The sequence below is a fragment of the Aquarana catesbeiana genome, linkage group LG08 (genome assembly GCF_042186555.1).
Source record: "Aquarana catesbeiana isolate 2022-GZ linkage group LG08, ASM4218655v1, whole genome shotgun sequence".
Taxonomy (NCBI): Eukaryota; Metazoa; Chordata; class Amphibia; order Anura; family Ranidae; genus Aquarana; species Aquarana catesbeiana.
The window spans coordinates 253,013,217-253,036,893 of NC_133331.1; the positions used below are offsets into that span (position 1 = coordinate 253,013,217).

Genomic DNA, 23,677 nt, shown 5'->3' on the forward strand with positions numbered 1-23,677 from the left:
AGCCCAGACCACAGCAGACCCCACCACAGACAGGAAGGATATGGAGATCAGGAAGACAGAAAGAGTCCTTTATCAGGCTCTGCCGTCGCTCCCATCACTCCCTCCTAATTACATTCGGGAAGTACTAACCACTCCCCTCCCCCTGTAAGAGGGAAGTAAGCGTTCTCTCCCGAATAACTGTCCAGAGCTAGATCTGCCCCAATCCAGGCCAGAAGGCCAGGGTCCCGACCCTCCGGTTCAGACCCCGTGGTTCTCCATCCCCATCAGAAGGCTTCCCTTTCGGCTACAAACCGCTCCAGGTCACCTTCACTCCAGCAGGTTTTGCATAGCAACCGCAATCCCATCTCTATTTCGCCATAGATCAGGGACGGAAGCAAGCGCCACCTCCTGGAAACTGATAAGAACAGATACTACACTTGATCTCAGCCAAAAGGTCGAGAAGCAATTAGCAATAATCAATATATCATTGTGAGTCTCCCTGAATCTGTGATCAATATGAGGGTTATCCTCCTCAATAAACTTGTTGCTGCCTGTTTGACTATTATAAATTATGGTCCTGGACATCTGGTAAGGCGTCTGATTTGAGGGTGCTGCTGGTGGGGAATCCCTTTACTTTCCCTCTGCACGGATCATACCTTCATTGGATTGTTTTGCACTTATGGACTGTTTTTGATTTTTTTGTGTTGCATTATTAGGATTGAGTTCTATTTTGCACATGGACACTTTTTTTGCACAGGAATATGCAATTAGCGGACCTCCTGCTGTTGCAGAACTACAAGTCCCATGAGGCATAGCAAGACTCTGACAGCTACAACCATGACACCCAGAGGCATGATGGGACTTAAAGTTTTGCAACAGCTGGAGGTCTGCTAATTGCATATCCCTGACCTAGAAGATTGTGAAGAAGAAATACAAAAAAAGGAGGGCATTTAAGATCACCCTTCCAAAATACACTAGAACTTGCTGTAATTGTACAAAGAAATGATCACCTTCCTTCCCACTACATTTATAACACATTGTTTTAAAAAAAGAAACTCAGAAATTGAACTTTGACATATCTAAAAGATTGAAGAAAACTATTTATGACTTGCCTGCGAGGAGGTGTAAGGCTCCCGTCCCCAGAGCTGGATACAGACTGCGGCACACGCATCCAGCTAAGCCAATAATGGCACCGAAAAATATGAGCCCCAGAGAGACCAACGGCAGCAAAAACTGGCACCGCCAAAGATCTGAAATAATGACAATTTATTAGCTCAAACACAAGGCAGCCCAATAAGTTGCTCAGCATATGACCATGTTACCTCATTTCAAATAAGCCTGACTTGACAAGATCAGGAGTTACCATTGCTGAACCTCACATAATAGTTTTACTGTCTATTTGTGGCTTCAATACATTCAGAGTCACTGAACCTGAAACAAGATCATGAAGGGTGACTCTTGTTGAGAGGAAAAACTTACAGGCCTAAGGACTCTCTGCCTGCCTCTATGTGACAATACTGGAGCCTAGTGATTGGTCGCCCAGGCCCCCAATGCAGTACTATGAAAGGAAGGGGAGAGGATCACATTCTCCTCCATACCTGGACAGGTATTTCTCTTGATTCGGGTGGACAAAAGGATCAACAGAAGCATCAAGGTAGAGAATACAGGTATAGAGGTGCAATAAACTGCCCTGCCCTCCTATAAATACTGTAATAAAATATGTAATATTTCAGAAACATTGCCAGGCCATGCTATTCCAGCTTTAAACCTGTTTGTCTCAGTGCCCAGATTCAGCATTTGTCACCTACTCATTTTGTGAAGCAAGTTTAAATCACAAGGGAAGCTTTCAAAAGCTAAAACTACCCATTAAGCATTCCCTATTTTATGAGTCAAGATATATTATTACAAGGTATAGTCCTAACAATAAACTTCTGTTGTTCAATCCCTTTTGATCTGTTAAATATATCATTGGAAGTTTTCATTTTTATCACTGTGATAAGTTCAAAAAATGTATTGCTCAAGTCTTGTTCCCCCCTCAGATCTCTATGGATATTCCGTTTTACAAAATGTATATGTACTTTCACATTTATGAAAACTTTAAGGAAGAGAGACTGAATGAAAAAATATGCATTTATCACAAAATCTTGTGAGCTGTTGATTCGGCCTGTGCTGACCGATATCCGCTGCATTGTTCTCAGCTGTCTCTGAATACTACAGAACCACAACCCTCTACGTCAGAGGTCTCCATCCCTTGGGCCATGGACCGCTACCTGTTCTTTGCCTGTTAGGAACCTGGCCGCACAGCAGGAGGGCAGCTGTCCGTTCCTGGCTGCAGGAGGGGGCAGCATATTTTTTTTTGGTTAAAAATTTTATTTGAAATGTAGAAAATGCTGTTGTACATTGCCATGTGATTGGCACGGTGTGCTGTGATAAAATGCAGCATGTGTTGCACTGTGGCTGTGTTGCACTGTGAATGCAAGCTGACAGGTGTTTTACAATGCAGTATGAATTACTCTTGCAGCTGCTCGGTAGGCTATACCAACCACCCCCCCCCCCCCCCCCCACCCCAAGCTTTAACTGTTTATGGAAATTTTTTTTCCTCGATGAAGCCAGTCCCTGGTGCAAAAAAATAAAAATAAAATATCGCTATGCCAGTTTTATGTTTTCATACTATACATCAGGGATATGCAATTAGCGGACCTCCAGCTGTTGCAGAACTACAAATCCCATGAGGCATAGCAAGACTCTGACAGCCACAAGCATGACATCCAGAGACAGAGGCATGATGGGACTTGTAGTTTTGCAACAGCTAGAGGTCCGGTAATTGCATATCCCTGCTATACATCTTTGATCAATGGGTAGAGCCAGTGTCTGATTTTTCCATACAACACAAAAGTTCAATATTCCTACTTACATGTCCGGATCAGATCAACCTCAGAGTTGTGGTTTCCAGGATGGGTGTATTTCTCTAAAAACTGGTCAGAGAAGGACAGTGATACACACCGGAACTCAGGCAGAACCTCTGTTGGTTAATGAATAGAAGACATCATAATCAGAGTGGAGGAAATAGTGGTCTACAATGCAATTGTCATTCAAAGGTAATAATGTAGCAAAGGAAGGTGGTAGGTCGGGTACACATCCTATACAGTAGATCCAAGAATGAAGATTAACATGGTTAAGTAATAAAATAAAAATCATATTCCCCACTCCCCAATAGAAATGTGTGGGAGGTGGGCAACTTCCATCCCTACTAGAACGTAGACTAGAGCTTTACCCATTCAGGCCATGCCAGCATTCATAGGAAATTAAATGTTCTGCAGACATCTGCATCTCTAGGTGCTACACGTTATACTTTAATCCCTGTACAAGTCTGCACCGTTCTTATCTGCAAATCCCCAAGGTTAAGGAGGTTAAAACGGGACTAAAGTCAGTATACTTACCTCTCTAATGGTCCGAAGTCCGGGATCGTTCATTCACCGGTATCTTCTCCCTGGGTGTCGGTCCTTTGGGCATCTTTATTGACCAGCGTGGGATAAAATAACTCCTGTGCATGTGCAGAAGTCATCCCAGCACACAGACCGAGATATAAGATGAGCAGCAATTTATTAAAAATTATATACAGTGTGAATCAGAACTAAGAGGAAGTAATATTTAAATGCTGTGATTCCTTTTCTTCTTCTGTTATGGAACTTTACCCATAACAACTTGATAAACAAAATAATGCTTTTTAGCAAGAAACATACATTGCACATTAATAATTATGCTACCAAAATTAGTGTGTGCTGTAAATTGCCTCCAACATTATTTATTCTTGCTGGAGGCTGACATTTTGCTGAAGCTAAAAGCCCCAGCAGTAAATCTTTAGACTGTCAGCAGATCGGCCTCTACAAATTCAGCACAGAGCCTAAAAATAGAGAGCAACTGAGCATGTGCAGAGCAGAGGGGGGAAACAGTGTATTACTGGATTTTAAACAGTATAGATCAGTGATCTCCAAACTGCGGCCCTTTGCTTGCTTTTATCCGGCCCTTGGGGCACTATTTCATCCACTGATACCACAAATGGGGCATAATTCCCCCCAATGACACCAATGAAGAGGGCACGATTCCTCCCAATGACATCAATGATGGGACACAATTCCTCCCACTTACACCAATAATGGGGTGCAATCACTCTGAATGAAACAAACATGGGGCATTATTTTTTTCCCACTGACATCAGGACCTTTTCTACTCCCGCTGTCATCCTGATCCTTGCTTCACATCTATGCATTTTATTGTGGGTTGTATAAAGAAAAAAAAAATAAGCTTGCTGCATTTTTGGATGTAATTTCCAGCACATGGTTCTTCCATATGGATTAATGGTACTGCAGTAAAGAACATCACAAATGCACTTTAACAGAAGAAAAAGGCTGCGATCTGAGTGAGGTCTGAGGCACATTTACAGCGATTGCAAACCTTCATTTATTTATTTTTTAAAATAATAAACATGTCTGCTCTGTGCAATAGTTTTGCACAGAACAGCCCTGATTCTCCTTTTCTGGGGTCCCACACCAACGCTTCTGCTCTTCGCGAAGTGCCCCATTCCTATGTGGGCACCCGTGTGGGCTTGATCCTGAGCCGCGCTGCCTGTGTCTATAGACACAGAGATCGCGGCTGGGCACCGTCCTTGCCTACTCACCACAGGATTTGATTGACAATCACAGCTATTACCCTTTTGTATAACTTGACCCTCCCTCCTAGATTGTAAGCTCGAACGAGCAGGGCTCTCCGATTCATCCTGTATTGAATTGTATTGTACTTGTACTATCCTCCCTAATGTTGTAAAGTGCTGCGTAAACTGTTGGCGCTATATAAATCCTGTATAATAATAATAACAATGGCTCCCACTGCAATCAACCTGCCCTATGAGGGGAAAAAAAAGCAGACAGAGTTGCTGCTCTCGGGCACAGCGATGGATCGAGATCGGCCTCAGGTAAGTATAAGGGGGGGGGGGGGGGGGTTTGGGAATGCAATAGAGTAAAAAAAAACTTGAACCACTGCAAATTAAGCAATGACAGCCACCATACTGCTATCCTCCTATTTAAAAAGGGAAAGGATCATATTTTCCATGTTTTAGATACATGTGTAAAAAGAGATCATCTTGATGTAAGTAATCACATCAATCTTTTTGCAAATATTTCAAACATTTGGCTCCTCTGCATAGATTGCAATCCTTGGGGGGCAGCCATATTTTCTTCATTACAAACTCAGCCTCTACTTCCTGCCTTGCAATGCTATACATATGATGTGCGTGTATTGCTATTTGTTTAATGCTAACATTATATGAATTCTGCTAGCAGTTCTTCTTGATTACCTGGTTTATCCTGCCGGTTCCTGTCATCTTGTTAACAAACTAGCATGGGAGCCGATCCATGGTGGTCAGTTTACATCCTTTGTCATGTATTTAGATACAAGCTGTATGCTTGCACAGCGTGCTTGTATCTTCTGTGGTCTGGTTAAAGCCACGCCCCCCCCGACCATCCCTCCTCCAATGATTGCCAGCGACATCCCTGGACTTTGGACTTGGGTAAAGGCAGAAGTGGCACAATTCTGCCGGGGCTGATCGCGTTTCATTGCCTTTGAACCGCTGATACCCGGTGGCATTACATCATTTCTTGCAATGAAATCTGGCCCGGCTCTGTAACCTCCACACCTGTGAATTGCAGATCTGTGAGGAGCGGTCATGTGATCTGCATATCAATGGCATAAAAAAGAGCTACGGGCAAGTTTTTTTTTTTTTTTTCTAAATGCAAGCCAATGTTTTTATAATGTATGATAGCATCTCTTCAAAAATGATTTTCTGGGTAAATAACTTTAATTAAACACTAATCTCTTTCCTCCTGTAAGCACATGTGCATGTAGTGTGACCTGATTAGCACCTTCTCCCTTTCCCAGTCTGAGTGTTGCTGTACACAGGATGTCAACAGGCTGATAAGTCAGGCCGAGAATATTTTTGAAGGAATAGACAACCGCATTAATGGTCAAGGGGAGGAGGGGGTGGTGAATCATTGAAAGCATTCTTCAGGACTGTCAAGGTGTGAATACTTTTGAAAGGCCCGTATTACCATCCAAAAATGAACGGTTCTAGGCACAGCATCCCCCGAAGAAGCCCCGTCTCAAGAAACATACCTTCCTGGTAATATGGCTGGGAGGCCATAATGCACTGCTGCCACAATCCCAGGCTGCCATTACAATGATAGAGCGCATCTGTGTATACCTTCTCGTCTGCCCTCTCCAGCTCGCCAAGGAATTCATTAGCAGCCGTCTCGCTGACATTGGCCAGGACTGGAGAGGTGAAGTAGTGGTACCAGGAGACCGTGCCCACTGCAGCTGACAGGTAGATGACAGACAGGAGGGACAAGACGCTCCCAATCACCAGCGCGGTGGCAAATCGGTTATCCATGGTGTTTGGTTAATTGGTTTCTCTTTTCTCAGCATACGGAGGGAGCATCTGGCAAAGGAAAAGCAGACAAGAGGTTAGGAATTGCAATATTTCAACTACATAATGGCACAAACAGATGAACAGGACAAAGAAACAGGTCTGTAAGTAAACCCTAAATCGATTTTTCAGTATGTCTGGCATCATGTCTTTCTGTATACAGTTTTCCAAGGCAAATCATTTTTCTAACCTACCGATCCTGCCAATGACAACTCTTATGTACTTTTGCAGGATGCCAACTGCTTCATAATGAAGCCTTATCAGTCTCCCGTGCAAGTTTATTCAGTTCTCATTGAGCAGCTTCTCCGATCGATATCATAGGCAGCTCAACAGTCAACAGAACGATCTTGTTCAGCAAGCTGACTATGATGATAACTGCGAAGCAGCTGTTAGTCTGCAACAGAAAGTGCCGTTACTGGCAGGAAATGTTACAACAGATTAAAACAGATTTGCTTAGCTGACTTAGAATCCCCCATCACTACCACTGAACTTGAGTCCACTATCAAATCTTTACCCAACGGCAAAAGCCCAGGTCCTGATGGATTTACTATAGCATACTATGCCAAATTCTCCCCGCTCCTCACGAACCACATGTGTAAATACTTCAATTCCCTAGTAAAGGGATGCAGAATCCCATCTGAGGCTCTTTTAGCACACATCTCGGTTATACCGAAGGAGGGTAAAGACCCAACTGTCCCACAGAGTTACCGCCCCATTTCCTTACTAAATACGGACGTGAAAATCCTGGCGAAAATCCTTGCAAACCGACTGAAACACCTTGTCCCCCTTATAGTTCACTTAGACCAGACGGGTTTTATTGTAGGACGCGAAGCTCGAGACAACTCAATCCGTGCGATTCAACTTATACATTGGGCTAAAACTAAAGATGTACACCCCCCCTTACCTAATACTCTCCACCGACGCCGAGAAGGCGTTCGATCGCATAGATTGGTCTTATCTCAGAGAGGTCTTAACCCAAATATGCTAGCTTGGATACTGGCCCTTTACTCGGAACCTAGTGCACAGGTTAAGGTTAATGGGATTCTCTCATCCAAGTTCCCGATCGGGAACGGCACGAGACAGGGGTGCCCACTCTCCCCCCTCCTCTTCGCCCTGGCCTTAGAACCACTGCTACGTAGAGTGAGAGCAAACGCAGATATCACAGGGCTGACGGTGGGTGCCGTGGAGCACAAACTCTCAGCCTACGCAGATGATGTACTGTTTCATCTAACCAATCCCCTGGTCTCGTTGCCGGTCCTGATGCGGGAACTCAAAAACTTTGGTACACTTTCTAATTTTAAAATCAACTATAATAAATCGGAAATTCTACCTGTCAACCTGTCTTCCTCCATGACAAACAGCTTAAAAGCGGCATTCCCCTTCACGTGGACTAAATCTTCTCTACGCTACCTAGGCTTACAACTGACGGACAGCTTTGACACTCTATATACCACAAACTTCCCCAGACTTTTGACAGAAATTAAACAAGACTAATACATTGGACGAAGACAGCTTTTACATGGATAGGCAGGACAAATATAATAAAAATGAACGTACTCCCCAGAATTCTGTTTTATATGCAGATGCTTCCCATACGCCTGCCAAAAACCTTTTTTAAACAAGTATCCAACTTGATCACCACCTTCATTTGGAATTCAAAGAAACCGCAAATTGCTATGAAGGTGCTGAGACGTTCGAAACAATACGGAGGGCTGGGAGTCCCGGACTTACAGCGATAATGCCAGGCTATCGCCCTACAGAGAACTCTAAATTGGCACTTCCATGGACATTCAAAACTATGGGTGACTATGGAAAAATATATGGCGGGCAGAAACTTGTCCTATGCCCTGTGGCTTTCACGGGAACACAGGGGATTATCAGATTCTACGTCCCCATTAACGATATCTACGCTTGACACATGGGACAGAGTAAACAGAAGGTTAAATTTAGCCCCCCCTGTGTCCCCGCTGGCTCCACTGGGCGGATTCCTCTGGTTCGCACCGGGGGAACGCGCAGGTTTTTTTGAAGCCTGGGTAGATGACAAGAACGCCAGCTGTGGCAAGCTACTGAGAGGTGGGAAGCTTCTGCCCTTTGAGTCTCTGGGAAATAGACCAGGTAGCCCACACCTAAATTTCTGGAAGTATAGACAATTGCACCACTTTTTTGCAGTACACGGCAACTCTATTAGAGATATCTCAACACTCTTGCCTTTTGAGGGACTGTTTATACTGGAAGAACCGGTCCCACACATGATTTCTAAACTTTATCAATTACTGTGGTCCTCGGCCTCGGCCTCTAAACCTACTTATATAAGAGCCTGGGAGAAAGACCTTGGGAAGGGGTTCTCCGAGTCTCAATTAGCATGTATGTACCAACTCACACACTCCAGCTCGCTGGACTCTAAGATGCAAGAGACAAACTACAAATTATTAACACGTTGGTACAGAGTCCCATCTGACCTGGCGCGGATTTATCCTGCTAGCTCGGATCGGTGTTGGCGGGGATGCGGAGGCCGAGGCACCCTCCTACATTTGTGGTGGGAGTGCCCACGAATAACGATATATTGGCAGATGATTAAGGACCAGATTAACCTCCCTGGCGGTATGATTATTTCAGATTTTAGATGCTGAAAGCGGGTACCATTATTTTGCACAGAAATTTGGCGTTTTATATTGTAGGCCTGTAATTCTTAGGAATAGTTAACTTAAATCTGTCCAAACAAGAGTCTAGTAGACATCCCGGGTATGATAACGTTTGAAAAACGAAATAAAAAATTATAATATAATAAATAACTATAAATAATTAAAACACATAATAATATAATAATAATAAAAATTATATAATAATGTTATCAAATCAAAAACACTGAAATTTGCTCAGTTCCAGAATTTTAGCTTTTATTACTTTTAGTGTTTGATGACGGATCTCCCCACAAATCACTATCGCTCAATTCTGCAAGTGATTATAATTTATTATCGCTTTTTTCTAGCTGCTCTAAAACCACTTTTGATGTAAAGAGACAGTTTTGGTTGCTATGGACAATCTCCAGTTTCCAGGCAGAAAGAACAGTTTTATATATATAAAACTGCATGCAGGACACTGGACAGACCACTAGGGACAAAGGGGATGTGTAGTTATTTGATACAGTACTGTAATCTGTAAGATTACAGTATGCTGTATCTATACTGTGTTTTTTACTTTTTGAATTTGCCGCCGAACTCCGTCCCCGTGCGTCGCAACGCTCGCAGGGAACGGAGCTCGGCACTGTGAATCGAGCGAGACACAGCGGCTCGCCGATCACAGCGGGGAGACATCGCAGGATCCAGGGGACAAGGTAAGTATGCTCTTCCTGGATCCTGCGATGCAAGCCCGAGTCTGGCTCGGGGATACCGCTTTTGGTATGAAAAATCCAACCCGAGCCAGACTCGGGAATACCGCCAGGGGGGTTAAAGATATCCTCGGAATAGAGATCCCCTTCTCCCCGAAACATTTCCTCCTGCATATCCCCCCTGTACCAGTTAGTCGTTACAAAAAAAGCGCACTACCTCATTTGCTCAATGCCGCTAAGCGTCTACTGCCTATCTTCTGGAAGAAAGAGCAGATACCGAGCAAAGAGGAGTGGATATGCAGGGTTAATGCAATAAGGGAAGCAGAGGAATGGGTGGCAGTGGGCAAAAACACTACAGTTAAGCACACAGCCATTTGGTCAATATGGCAAGAACACTTCCAGGATACTTCCTATGTACCCTCTAGCCTGGACATTTCCCTACTAAAATTGGTGGATCCCACATTGGGCCACAGAGCCCACCTTAAATAGCCACCACCACGGTTTCTCCCTAAGATCGAAATATAGATCGCACATGGACTCAGATGCCTTTGCCAGAACCAGGGGGCTGCCTGGGGGCGGATAGTCCGGAGCGGATGACCGGAGAAGCACGAGTAAACAAGGTTTGACCCTGTCTACCCCTCCTTACCCCACCTACTCTTCCTGCCACCCCTCCCCCCTTTTTTCTACTCTCTTCCCTTCTTACCCCTACTCCTCCTATCCTATCAAGTGATGTTATTAATGGCACTGTTTGTTGATAACACAGAGTGTTGGCATCTAACATAACTTACCCGTTAAAATTGAGAAGAAGCTGCTCTCCTGGCCGGGGAGGCCGTGTGGGCGGAGACGGACCCGTGGTCCCGGGGGCGCGCCAGGGGAGGACAGATGGAGGCCTTGTGCCCCCCTCCTCCGGTGGGCGCACCCGGTGGTGACGGTTCGGACGGGCCGCGGCTTACCTCTCCCTTGATCGGGAGATCACTATTGCTCAGGTCGTGGGGTCTGAGGTGGGCGGGGGCTACCGCTGGTCGCCGCTCCCGGGGACCTGTAAACCTCAATGTAGCATATACTGGTACCACCTACGAGACCAGCTTTCACGGTCTCAACAGAAATCTTAACACAGCCCTAGACTACCCTCTCCCCCGCTCTTCTCTTTTTTTCTCTGTCGTTTTTTCCCTTTTTTTTAAATTTATTTTTATTTTATTTTATTTTTGTTAAATGCAAATATGCAGATTACTGCTAATGTTGATATAGAAAAAGTCTGTCACTAACGAATTTGTACTGAACTGTATTTGTCGAGATGTGATGGACAACAATAAAGAAAGTTTAAACAAAAACAGATTTGCTTCAGAAAACTGTATACAGTGAGACATCACACCAGACATACTAAAAAATACATTTTGAGTTTACTTACACTTTATAAAAAGTTCTAGTGTTGGAGGGGTTACGTTTTTATTGCCAAGGACATTCCTCTCATCTCTTGTGTTGGTAACCATTGGCACTGGAACAGGAATGGAAGGAAATGTTTTCTTTTCGGGCGGGTATCCGATACCAAAGCATGCCCACAGGGACAAACCTTACAGCAGGGATATGCAATTAGCGGACCTCCAGCTGTTGCAGAACTACAAGTCCCATGAGGCATAGCAAGACTCTGACAGCCACAAGCATGACACCCAGAGGCAGGATTGGACTTGTAGTTTTGCAACAGCTGGAGGTCCGCTAATTGCATATCCCTGCCTTACAGGTTCCCGACGACACAGAAGGGAGATTCTCTGTTTAGGAACGATCCCACCATCACAGCAGATCACGACATTCCACTTGGTCCAATGCTTCTGTTTATGTAGAGGGATGGGGCCAGCGGTGCTGGCAGAGGCTGCTGACATTGGCTATTTCATGAGTGCTTTGATGTGACTAGATGTGTCTGCGGGAGGCCTCCAACTTTACAAAACCCAAACTGAATGACTATGCAAGGCAAAAGAACAGGTTCCCTTTACATAAGAGGCCGTAAGCAGTTTATACTTACCTTCCACTTGTTCCTCTGTCCTGATTTGGGTTGTCACCTCATCCCTTTAAACCCGAACACATATGAAGTACACGGGTTCTGAGGCTAATTTAATGCAGATAATGCACCAAGTGAGTTTAAAGCGGAGTTCCACACAAAAATGGAACTTCTGCTTTTCCGGTACCTCCCCCCCTCCAGTGTCACATTTGGAACCTTTCAGGGGGGAGGGGGGAGCAGATACCTGTCTAATACAGGTATTTTGCTTCCAGTTCCGGGCATAGATACCCGAGCCACCTGCGGGTATCTACGCCATTTCCTGCCCCCCCCCCTCCCTCCCGCTGTCTTCTCTGTCATGGGTCCCAGAACACATGGCTTCACTTCCTGATTCCCTTACCGAGGATGGAGGCGGCAGCACCCGACAGCCGAGGGACAGATCGGGCCACCATGGACAGGTAAGTGTCCATATTTTAAAAGTCAGCAGCTGCAGTATTTGTAGCTGCTGACTTTAAGAAAAAAAAAAAAAAGGGCGCTTTAATTAACACCTTAATCAGCCACAGAACCTGTGTAATTAATATGTGTTCGGTTTTAAAGGGATGAGGTGGCAACACTAGTCCTGATCCTCCAGTAATAGCCAAGGTGAAACTTATACAGGTTATGCAAGCAACCATTAGCCCCATGTGACAGTGCTTGGGTCTAGAAGGGGCCAATCAATGCATTTTGGGAGAGGAAGAGGCCTGGTATTGCCCCATATCTAGCAGGCCCGGCACCTTAAAGCCTCGTACACACGGTACGATTGTTAGCAGGGAATTGTTTGTTGACAGACCGTTGTCCTAAAATCTGACCGTTAGTACGCTCCTTTGGACAACTGTTGTCCAATTTTCGGCTAACAAATGTTGGTCGACAGGCTAGTAAATTTTCGATGGACAAAGCTTGTCGGATTTCCGTATGGTCAGTACACAAATCCATCACACAAATGTCGAAAGTACAAACACGCATGCTCGGAATTACAGTTGCCACCTCATTCCTTTAAACCCGAAGTCATATATATTACACAGGTTCTGTGGCTATTTTAATGCAGGTAAGGCACTAAGTGAGTTTAATTACCACCTTAATCAGCCACAGAACCTAGGGGCCCAAAGGGTGGCGCTCAAGAGCTGAAATTCCTCGTAGTACGTCACTACGTTCGTGTTTGTTGCCTGACAATTGGGTACCATTAGTTTGCAAGACAAGATCCTAGCACACGCCCTTAAAGCGGTGTTCCGGACGAAATTATACTTTTTAAATAAAAATACCCCTATAATACACAAGCTTAACGTATTCTAGTAAAGTTAGTCTGTAAACTAAGGTCTGTTTTGTTAGTTTATAGCAGTAGTTTGTTACTTTATAAACTTACAGCAGGCCGTGGCCATCTTAAGTCTGGGCATCTGAAGCCAGACTGTATTTCTTCCTGGATCTCATCCTTGCAGATCTCGCACATGCTCAGTGCAGCACAAGCAGTGTAATAGGTTTCAGGTCAGGTTTCCATAGCAACGGCAGTGTCAGAGGAAGTTGCTGCCCCTTCCCAGAAGGCATTGCAAACAGGAAATGATGCGATGGGCTGTGGCCAGGGAGGAGGAAGTGAAAAATGAATACAGCAGATATACAGTAGGTGCTGAGAAAAAAAATAAAAAAATATCCAATTTGTTTACAGTGCACAGTTTAGTGAGGGAAGCTGAAGAGTTGTAAAAGTGGGTGGAACTCCACTTTAAGACAGAAATCAGACGCTCGGTTGGCCAACAATCGGATTGTGTGTACGAGGCTTAAAGGGGTTGTAAAGATTTGTGTTTTTTCACCTTAATGCATCCTAATGCATCCCCCCGTTTTACTCACCTGAACCCTCAAACTTGTCCCACGGGGATGTGCTGTCTTTCTGCTAGGGGGTTCTCGGCTGTTGATTGGATAGATTGATAGTAGCGCAGCCATTGGCTACCGCTGCTGTCAATCAAATCCAATGACGCACCCGCTGGGGGGCGGGGCTGAGTCGTGCATTCGATGTCCATAGGCGCTGGACTCGGGAGCACGCCCACAAGGAAACCCCCCGGGAGAGCGCTTCTCCTAGGGGATTATCTGATGAAGGGAGGAGCCGAGAGAGCCGCCGAGGGACCCTAGAAGAGGATGATCGGGGCCACTCTGTGCAAAACTAGCTGCACAGTGGAGGCAAGCATGACATGTTTGTTATTTTTTTTTTTTAAAAACCCTTATGCCCTTTAGACACGGTCGGATTTTCCGACAGAAAATGTTCGATGGGAGCTTGTTGTCGGAAATTCCGAACGTGTGTAGGCTCCATTGGACATTTTCCATGCACACAATTTGAGATCTAGATCTCAAAATCTCAACAAAATCCGTTGTCGTAAATTCCGATCGTGTGTACACAATTCTGACGCACAAAGTTCCACGCATGCTCGGAATCAAGCAGAAGAGCCGCACTGGCTATTGAACTTAATTTTTCTCGGCTCGCCGTACATCACAGCGCTCTTAACGTTCGGAATTTCCGACAAGATTTGTGTGACCGCGTGTATGCAAGACAAGTTTGAGCCAACATCCATCGGAAAAAATCCATGGATTTTGTTGTCGGAAAATCCTATCGTGTGTACGGGGCATTAGTGTCACTTTAACCACTTCCCTACCGCTGTATAGTCATATGACGCGCGCAGGAACCCTTCGTCCCTCCGGGCGGGCGTCATATGACGTCCTGGGATTCCCTGCATTGTAGAGAGCGCACGCCCGCCGCATCACTTGGGACCCGATGCACGTGCCTGGCGGCCGCGATGTCCGCCGGGCACCCGCGATTGCCCGTTAACTGAGCAGGACCGTGGATCTGTGTGTTTAAACACACAGATCCACGTCCTGTCAGGTGAGAGACCGATCCGTGTGTTCCCATTACAGAGGAACACCAATCTGTCTCCTCCCCTTGTGAATCCCTTCCCCCTATAGTTAGAATCACTCCCTAGGACACACAGTTAACCCTTTGATCACCCCCTAGTGTTAACCCCCTTCCCTATGCATTTTATAGCTCTGATTGCTGTATAAATATCACTGGTCCCAATATAGTGTCAAAAGTGTCCGCCGCAATATCGCAGTCACGATAAAAATTGCATGTCACCGCCATTACTACCCTGTTACCCCGAAAATAAGACCTAGCGTGATTGTCAGTGATAACTGCAATATAAGCCCTACCCCCCAAATAAACCCTACCCTGTTTCCCCAAAAATAAGCCCTACCCTGAAAATAAGACCTACAAGGACTTTAACTAGGGCTTATTTGGGGGGTAGGGCTTATATTGCAGCCATTACCGACAATCATGCTAGGTCTTATTTTCGGGGAAACAGGGTAGTAAAAAAAATAAATAAATAAAAATGCCATAAATCTATCCCCTATTTTGTAGACGCTATAACTTCTGCGCAATCCAATCAATATCTGCTTATTGCGAATTTTTTTTTACCAAAAATATGTAGAAGAATACGTATCGGCCTAAACTGAGGGGAAAAAATTGTTTGTTTTTTTTAAATTGGGATATTTATTATAGCAAAAAGTAATAAATATTGTGTTTTTCTTTTTTAAAATTGTGGCTCTTTTTTTGTTTATAGCGCAAAAAATAAAAACCGCAGGAGGTGATCAAATACCACTAAAAGAAAGCTCTATTTGTGGGGGGGGGGGGGGGATGATCAAAATTACTTTGGGTACAACATCGCATGACTGCGCAATTCTCATTCAAAGTGTGACAGCGCTGAAAGCTGAAAATTGGCCTGGACAGGAAGGGGGTGAAAATGCCCGGTATGGAAGCGGTTAAGAAAGCTCATAGGTTTACTTTACATGACAAACCAGAGGCAGCCTGTATTTATTGCGGCAGACGCGAGCGCGGGGGGGGGGGGTTGTGTTAAACCCGAACACAAATGAATTACACGGGTTCTGAGGCTAATTTAATGCAGATAAGGCACCAAGTGAGTTTAATTACCACCTTAATCAGCCACAGAACCTGTGTAATTAATATGTGTTCGGGTTTAAAGGGATGAGGTGGCAACTCTGGGGGGAAGGGCTGGTTGTTTGCCGCCAACCCCCAACAAACAACCCACCAGCCACCACCGATGGTAGGACACGATGTAGACGGGTTCTCCCGTAAACCGTTGTCACCCTGGGGTCATTCCTCTCTGGAGGGGACACCACGCCTTCCTCTGCCATCAAACGGGTAAGGCTCCAATCACATACATGTGTTCTGGGAACATACGTAGAGACGCGCTCGTTCCTACTACACGCAAAAAAAATCTGCTACAAACCCACGTTGTGGTTGCAGTGTTATAAATGAACGGTGCCCCAAACGCGGCTAGCGGAAGCGTTTTTTTTTTATAACGCCCCCCCAAAAAAAGAAGAAAATGTACAAAGCTAAAGTTTCTTTGGCGTGTTTGTTGTGTGAACGGTCTACTATGCCGCGTTTGCTCCTTTGCGCAAAAAAACGTGCGTCAGCGCGACACGTGGGGCCTACATGGGACAGAGATGGGTGTCCTCTCAGATATAAGGTGGAGAAGACATTTCCAACCTCCTCAGAAGACATGCCACCATTCTTCATAGGACCTGAGTGTCCACTCATGGACAAGTCACTGGTGACAGGTTCTCTTCAGCATTCTCCAGCACATGTCCTGGTCCTCTCACTTCTTTCACAAAACAAAGAAGCTAAACAAGCCTAACATACACCGTTCCATAATTAGCGAACAATAGCCTCACCATCGACTTCCATCAGCTGTTTCTTCCTGGGTCACGGCGCGCAATGCTCTCTGGGAGATGTAGTCTCTTCGTCTGTATGTGTCTGCTGCGCCCTACTGGTGAGATGTGATATCGCAGCCTGTTTCTCAATAGAGATAGAATCTGTTTAGAGGTGACACTCGTGCAACGAGCGCTGCTGCCACCAGGTGGTCGGAAATGGAATTGCAGCAGTGGTGATTCTCATAGTATGAGGAGGAGACACTCCTAGATGGGGATAGAACATTCTCAAGCTGGGTTCCATAAACCTAGGGTTCCTCAGAGGTGGCTTGGATAAAAAAGAGGTACCTCCTTGTATGGGACTTTAAAAGACCACCACCTCTCAAGTTAAAAATATATATCTTTATTAGAAAATAAATCTAGACAATGGTCTTGGTTAAAAAGACGTATAACGTCTACAGCAGGGGTCTCAAACTGGCGGCCCTCCAGCTGTTGCGGAACTACAAGTCCCATCATGCCTCTGCCTATCAGAGTCATGCTTGTAGCTGTCAGCCTTGCAATGCCTCATGGGAATTGTAGTTCTGCAACAGCTGTAGGGCCACCAGTTTGAGACCCCTGGTCTACAGTGTGTAGACGTTATACGTCTTTTTATCCAAGATCATTGTCGAGATCTATTTTCTAATAAAGATATATTTTTTTACTTGAGAGGTGGTGGTCTTTTAAAGTCCCATACAGGGGGTACCTCTTTTTGTCCTTTTGTACCAGGGATGGGACCACCACACTCCACATCTGACATGGTGGAGGTCTTCCTTTCTTTCTCAGAGGTAGCTTGGGGGTTCCTTGGGCTGTGGTTGATTCACCTCACATTTTGATGGTGTTTTGTCAGGTCCAACTCCACCAGCTTTCCGCCAACGCACTTTTTATTTGTATTGTAAGAGCTGCATTCTTCCTACTCACCACCATTGTACGGGGCATAAGAGGTGCATTCTTCCTACTCACCACCAATCTACGGGGCATAAGAGGTGCATTCTTCCTACTCACCACCAATGTATGGGGCATATTTTAACCACTTGCCACCCAGGCCAATTCTGACATTTCTCTCCAACATGTAAAAACCATCATTTTCTTGCTGGAAAATTACATAGAACCCCCAAACATTATATATGTTTTTTTTAGCAAAGACTCTAGAGAATACAATGGCGGTCATTGCAACTTTTTATCTTGCACAGTATTTGAGCAGCAATTTTTCAAACGCATTTTTTTGGGGGGGGGGGGGGAAACAGTTTCGTTCTTTTAAAAAAAAACAGAATAGTAAAGTTAGCCCAATTTTTGTTGCATAATGTGAAAGATGAAGTTACGCCGAGTAAATAGATACCCAACATGGCACTCTTCAAAATTGCACACGCTCGTGGAATGGCGCCAAACTTCGGTACTTCAAAATCCCCATAGGCGACGCTTTAAAATTTCTTACTGGTTACATATTTTGAGTTACAGAGGAGGTCTAGGACTAGAATTATTTCTCTCACTTCAACATTCGCTGCGATACCTCACATGTGTGGTTTGAACACCGTTTTCATATGTGGGTGGGACTTATGTATGCGTCCGCTTCTGCATGCGAGCACATGGGGACAGGGGCACTTTAAAATTTTTTTTTTATTATTGTTAATTTTACTTTAAATTTTTTAGTTTGCCACTTAAAAAAAAAAAAAAAAAATTGATCACTTTTATCCCTATTACAAGGAATGAAACATCCCTTGTAATAGGAATATGGCATGACAGGTCCTCTTTACAGTGAGATATGGGGTCAATAAGATACCGCATCTCACCTCTAGGCTGGAAAGCCTGAACTTAAAAAAAAAAAATGCAGAGGTCATAACATAGTGTCCGGCCTCCAACGACCATCTGGTCCGCCGGAAATCTCTATGGTAAACATCCTGGGCCGGCAGATCAGTTCTCCGACTCACCGATCGCAGCGGTGAGTCGGTAGAAGCACCAGAGGGCGGTCCCTCTCGCCACACGTAAGAATGATCAAGCAGCTGACCAGCAGCTATGAACATTCCTATGGTGTAGGTAATCACCGGCTGAAAAAGCCAATATCTGAATGATGCATGTAGCTGCACCCATCATTCAGATATTCCCACTCAAAGCCCAGGACATCATATGACAGGCCGGCCAGCCGTCGGTAAGTGGTTAAATTGACCCACGATGAATTGGTTTTAGTTTGGATTCTTTGACACTCACGGTAGAGTGTGGTGCCCTCTGAAGAGCCATCCACATGATCGCTTTTCAAAGGGCATATGACATGCAGCAAGAGGGCATTTTATTGCCTCCCCACTGCCTGATTTATCCCTATAGTGCTGCAGTACCATGCCACAATCATCTGCATTATACGTAGTTGCAACACAGCCCCATTAAACTTAATGGGCAAGTCTGAAAAAGCAGAGCCTCTTAGTTAGAGGAAATCCCTGCAAAATAATGGAATACACTGGGGTCCCCATTGGAAGATTTCCATTTTATTACTTTTCTGGGGACAACCCAATATTTGGGGTTTTTTTTATTCTCACTTTCAATGATAATGGTAAACAAGAAAAGACAAATAGAGAGGTTGAATCTCTCTAACGGGGACACAGACAGCAATAAAAACCTCATAGGTGTTCTAATCCCACTCCACTCTATCCAAAACCAAAAAAAAAAAAAATTTGCCTTTAGTTAGGCTGCTTTCACACTGAAAGCGCCGGCCGTTATTGCTAAAGGGCCACTCGTTTTAGCGGCGCTTTTTCAACCGCTAGCAGGGTGCTTATAACCCCCAAAAAAAGGGTTAAAAACTCCCCTTTTGCAGCGCTTTCAAAGCACTTTGAAAGCACTGCCCATTAATTCCAATGAGCAGGGTGTTTTGGGAGCGCTAAATACAGCGCTCTCAACCCGCCTCAAAGATGAACTTACCGCCCAGTGTGAAAAGGCACACTGGAATGAATGGGAGGTGGTTTTCAGAGGCTATTTCTAGTGCTAAAGCACCTGAAAACCACCCCAGTGTGAAAGGGGTCTTATATTTTCTGGCTGAATGGGTTAACACTACCTCCCTCTCCCACCAGGGGGAGCTGACAAGCAGAAGCTGCTTAAAGAGGAGTTCCACCCTTATTTTACACTCCTCACCATCCAGCACGTGTACCCTTAAAACGAACTGGCATTTTTTTTGGGGGGGATCACTTACTTTATTTCAGCTTTTATCTTTTTTCACTTCCTCCTTTGTGGCTGCGGCCCCGCATGTCATTTCTGGCTTTGCAATGTCTCCTGGGAGATGTGTGTCATCAATCCCAGGAGACAATAGGCAAACCTGACCTACAAGCTATTATGCTGCTCGCGCCGCACTGCGGCAGGTGCATGCTGGGTAGCCAAGCATGTACGGAATTCAGGAAGTAATACACTGCAGCTTCAGATGCCCACACAGGAGATGGCCGCAGCGTGCTGGGACTTCCTGAAGTAAGAAAACAACGCTGCGCATATACAAAACGGCCCTTAGTTTACAGAATAGCTTTAGTAGACTACACTAACCTTCAGCATGATAGGGGTATTTGTATCTAAAAGTAAAATTTCGGTCAAAACCGTTATACCACTTGTGCCTACCTGCACGGTTTAGGAGATACTTACCAAATACGCTTGCACCGATGTCATCGGCGCATGCGCACTGAAGAAATGGCTCGCTCATGCTGTTTCTTCAGCAGCGAGCTCCCGCTGTATGGGGTTGAGCACCCTTGTGATTGAGCCCTATATCTGCAGGCTCTGCACCTTTCACCATGTTTGTGCCTTGCTGGTTCTTCTATCTTCACTACTAGTCTACCAGACTCACTCTGTTTTAGTACCCCTAGGATATGAGGAGATGCATTTGGTTTAATGCCACTGGCTTTGCCATATGAAGTTGGCCCTAAAATGATGCAGTCCTTGTTAGGCAAGATATCAATCCACCACTACTAATGAAAACCCTGGTGACTGCTAGTGGAACCCTTGTTAAAAAAAAAAAAAAAAAAGCTACCATTACTATTGCCATGAAATGCCCACAATGTTCCTGATAACCAGAAATAAGTATTTAGATCACACAAGCAAGAGGTAGATTTTTCTCAAAATAATTAGATTTTTTTTTTTTTACAATTGAAGATGCTAATCTTTCTCAAGTCGTCTTCCAGGACGGCACCCTGAGAGATGACTGGTCCTCCTGACAGGAAACACAATCAAGAAAGAGGTTAAAAACCCCGCCCCTCCCTGCACTCCTCAGTTTTTGATTGTGTTTCCCCACAGCGAAACAGTTTGTTTTTTTCTAATAGACTGAAGGCCGTGGGCTGGAAGTCTCCCCCTGGGCCCAGACTGCAGGTTTTTGGAAAACCTTTGGGTCTGGTAGGGCTTGCCCTTCCCGGGGGGGTTTGTTTCCCCTATTTTCTCAGGGGGGCAATGAAGAGCTCCCCATGAGAACTGGAGGACCCTGGGCACTGTGAGTCTCCAGAACTCCAGGGACCATGTTCCTGCTCCCCCCTCTCCTTACCTCATGGTTTTAAGAGAGGATTTGCCACAATCTGCCTGTTTTCTGCTGTTGCAGCTCTATGCTGGGTCTCCTGGCCGCCTCAGTGCCGGCGGCTGTGTGTAGGATCAGCGCCATTTTGCGGTGGTCATCTCTGGGAGGAAATGACGTCACGGCGGCCCGGACACTAGAGCGCGCCGCCCACAGAGGAGGAAGCGGCCTCGGCAAGATGGCGGCGGCGTTCGGAACGCCATGAGGAGTCAGCAGCCGGCTTGAACCACAGGTACCAGCACTTAAGAGGGGAGTAGTTCCGGGCGGCAGAGGCAGCATCAGGCAAGGAGCAGGCGTCCACTACTCACTCATTGCAATGGAGCAGGAGGAGTTTACAGCCGTTGTGGAGGCCACCGGGGGTGAGTCTATCAGGCTGGAGGAGATAAGGGAGGGGGTGCCCCTCTAGCTTTGCCCTCATAAGAGATCTCTGTTTAATTGTTACTAGCTAAATGGGCTTCTTGTTTTTGCAGACACAGAAACCCAGAGTGTTGCCAGTAGACTGAGACCCAAAAATCCTTCCCGTTCCAAGAGGTGTGGGTACTGCAATGATAAACTAGCTGCAGAGCACACCAAGCCGTTCTGTTATAAATGCATTCATAAATTATCAGGGAAGGAGACTTCAGAGGTGATGAGAGATTTTCTCTCAGTACAACCTGAGATGCTGTCCACACTTAAAGCCTTTCAGGCTAGTCTCAATGCTAGGCAAGATAGCAGAGAAGGCTCACCCTCTCAGGAAAGTGCTTTTTCTAATGTTAGACAGGTGAGCACTGCTCCGCAGAAACCGCCATCTTCTCAGGATTCGGAGGAGGAGGCGGAGGAAGTGGAAGGTCCCTGCCGAAGTCTCCTTGAAGAAGGGGAAGACGCAGAAGATAGGAGGACGCTTCTGAGGAGATCCAGGAGCCAGAGGCACAGACTTCTGTACAGGATAGGTTGTATCAGGGGTTGTCTAAGGTTCAGTCTAAAGTGTTACCTATCCACCAGTCTCTGAAAGACATTGTTTTAAGAGAATGGAAGGAGCCAGAAAATAAACTTCAGAAGTTTAAAACCTGGAAACGCAGGTGTCCGTTTAAGGAAGAGGAGCAGGAGAAGTTTTTTAAACTTCCCAAACTAGATGCATCTCTGGCCCAGGTGTCTAAACAATCTGACCTGTCTGTTGAAGACGCAGGTAACATCCAGGACCAAATGGACCGTAGATCAGAGACCCTTTTACGCAGGGCCTGGGAGGGCCAGGGCCTAAGTTCGGCTTTAGCTTCAGCTTGTATAGCTAGGAATACTAACATGTGGCTGAATAAACTGACTGATCATGTGGCGAGTTCTTCCAAGTCCAAAGATCTTTTGGATTCCTTGGAAGTAATTGGTAAGGCGGTAGCCTTGCTTGCGGATGCAGCAGTAGAGTCGGTGTGGACTTCAGCTGAGACAGCAGCGCTTCTCAATTCTGCCAGAAGAGCCATATGGGTTAAGACCTGGGATGGGGATCATAGTAGGTTATGCGGTCTTCCTTTTGAAGGGTCTCTCCTGTTTGGTACAGGGTTGGACCAGACCCTCTCCAGATCTACGGAGAAGGGAAAGAAATTTCCGGTTAAACCTAAAAAAGCCAAAAGATTTTTTCGAGGCCCCCAGGTCAACAACCGGTTTAAGGACCATAAGGAAGGAAAGAAGTGGGGTGTTGGTAAAGCCAAACAGAAAGGAGCTCTCCTTTTCTCCGGCCCTAAGGTCGCAGACAAGGATCCTAAGTGACGCCAGCACCAAGGTGGGAGGGAGGCTGGCACAATTTATCCTACAGTGGGAGCAGGTAGCCCAGAGCCCTCTGGTCCTTCAGTGGATAAGAGAGGGCTACGGGCTAAAGTTTGCTTCCAGGCCTCCACAGACATTTCTACTGACCTTTTTACACAGAGAAAAGCCAAAAGCCATAGGACTCATGGAAAATATCAAGCAGTTGGCGAGTCAGAGAGTCATTCTCCCAGTTCCGGCGGATCAGCAAGGAAAGGGTTTTGTATTCCCACGTCTTTGTTGTTCCCAAACCGTCCGGGAAATTCAGGTTAATCCTGAATCTAAAGAAATTAAATACCTTCCTGCGATACAAAAGATTTCGCATGAAATCGGTCTATACGGTCAGAAAACTTCTGTTAAAAGAGGTTTTCATGGCTACCATAGACCTGAAGGATGCATATCTGCATATTCCCATTCTACCGCAGCACCAGGTATTCCTTCGCTTTGCTATCTGCACGGATCTGGGTACACAGCACTGGCAGTTCCAGGCCCTACCATTCGGACTGGGGGCCAGTCCAAGGGTATTTACAAAGATCCTTGCAGAGGTCATCTCCTACCTGCACCTTCAGGGGATTTCCCTGATACCATATTTAGACGACCTGTTGGTCTACAACCTTTCCAGGGAATCCCTTCTCCAGGATCTGGACAGGGTAATATCCACCTTGGAGTCCCTGGGATGGTTGATAAGTCAGGAGAAATCCTCTCTGATTCCTTCTCAGACCAAACTCTACCTGGGTCTGTGGGTGGACTCGGTAGGGCAGAAACTGATCCTTCCGCAGGAGAAGATAGAAGCACTGATTGCTTCAGTGTCTTCAATCCGGCACCGGAAGG

At 45.6% G+C, this 23,677-nt stretch overlaps 1 protein-coding gene and 1 pseudogene across 7 annotated transcripts in view; both read right to left on the reverse strand.

Moving 5' to 3' along the window:
• The window catches only part of CLDND1 (claudin domain containing 1), a 155,795-nt gene that overhangs the window by 8,582 nt on the left and 123,536 nt on the right, over nucleotides 1-23,677 (reverse strand). For 3 of the 7 annotated variants that reach the window (XM_073597001.1, XM_073597000.1, XM_073597002.1), the window contains exons 3-5: nucleotides 6,148-6,179; nucleotides 2,894-3,001; nucleotides 1,092-1,229 (exon numbers count right to left, since the gene is read on the reverse strand). In XM_073597001.1, coding sequence (XP_073453102.1) covers nucleotides 1,092-1,229; nucleotides 2,894-3,001; nucleotides 6,148-6,179 — 278 coding nt within the window. The other 4 variants (XM_073597004.1, XM_073597003.1, XM_073597006.1 and 1 more) reach the window with 4 other exon arrangements.
• On the reverse strand, nucleotides 314-446 carry LOC141106953 (U2 spliceosomal RNA; annotated as a pseudogene).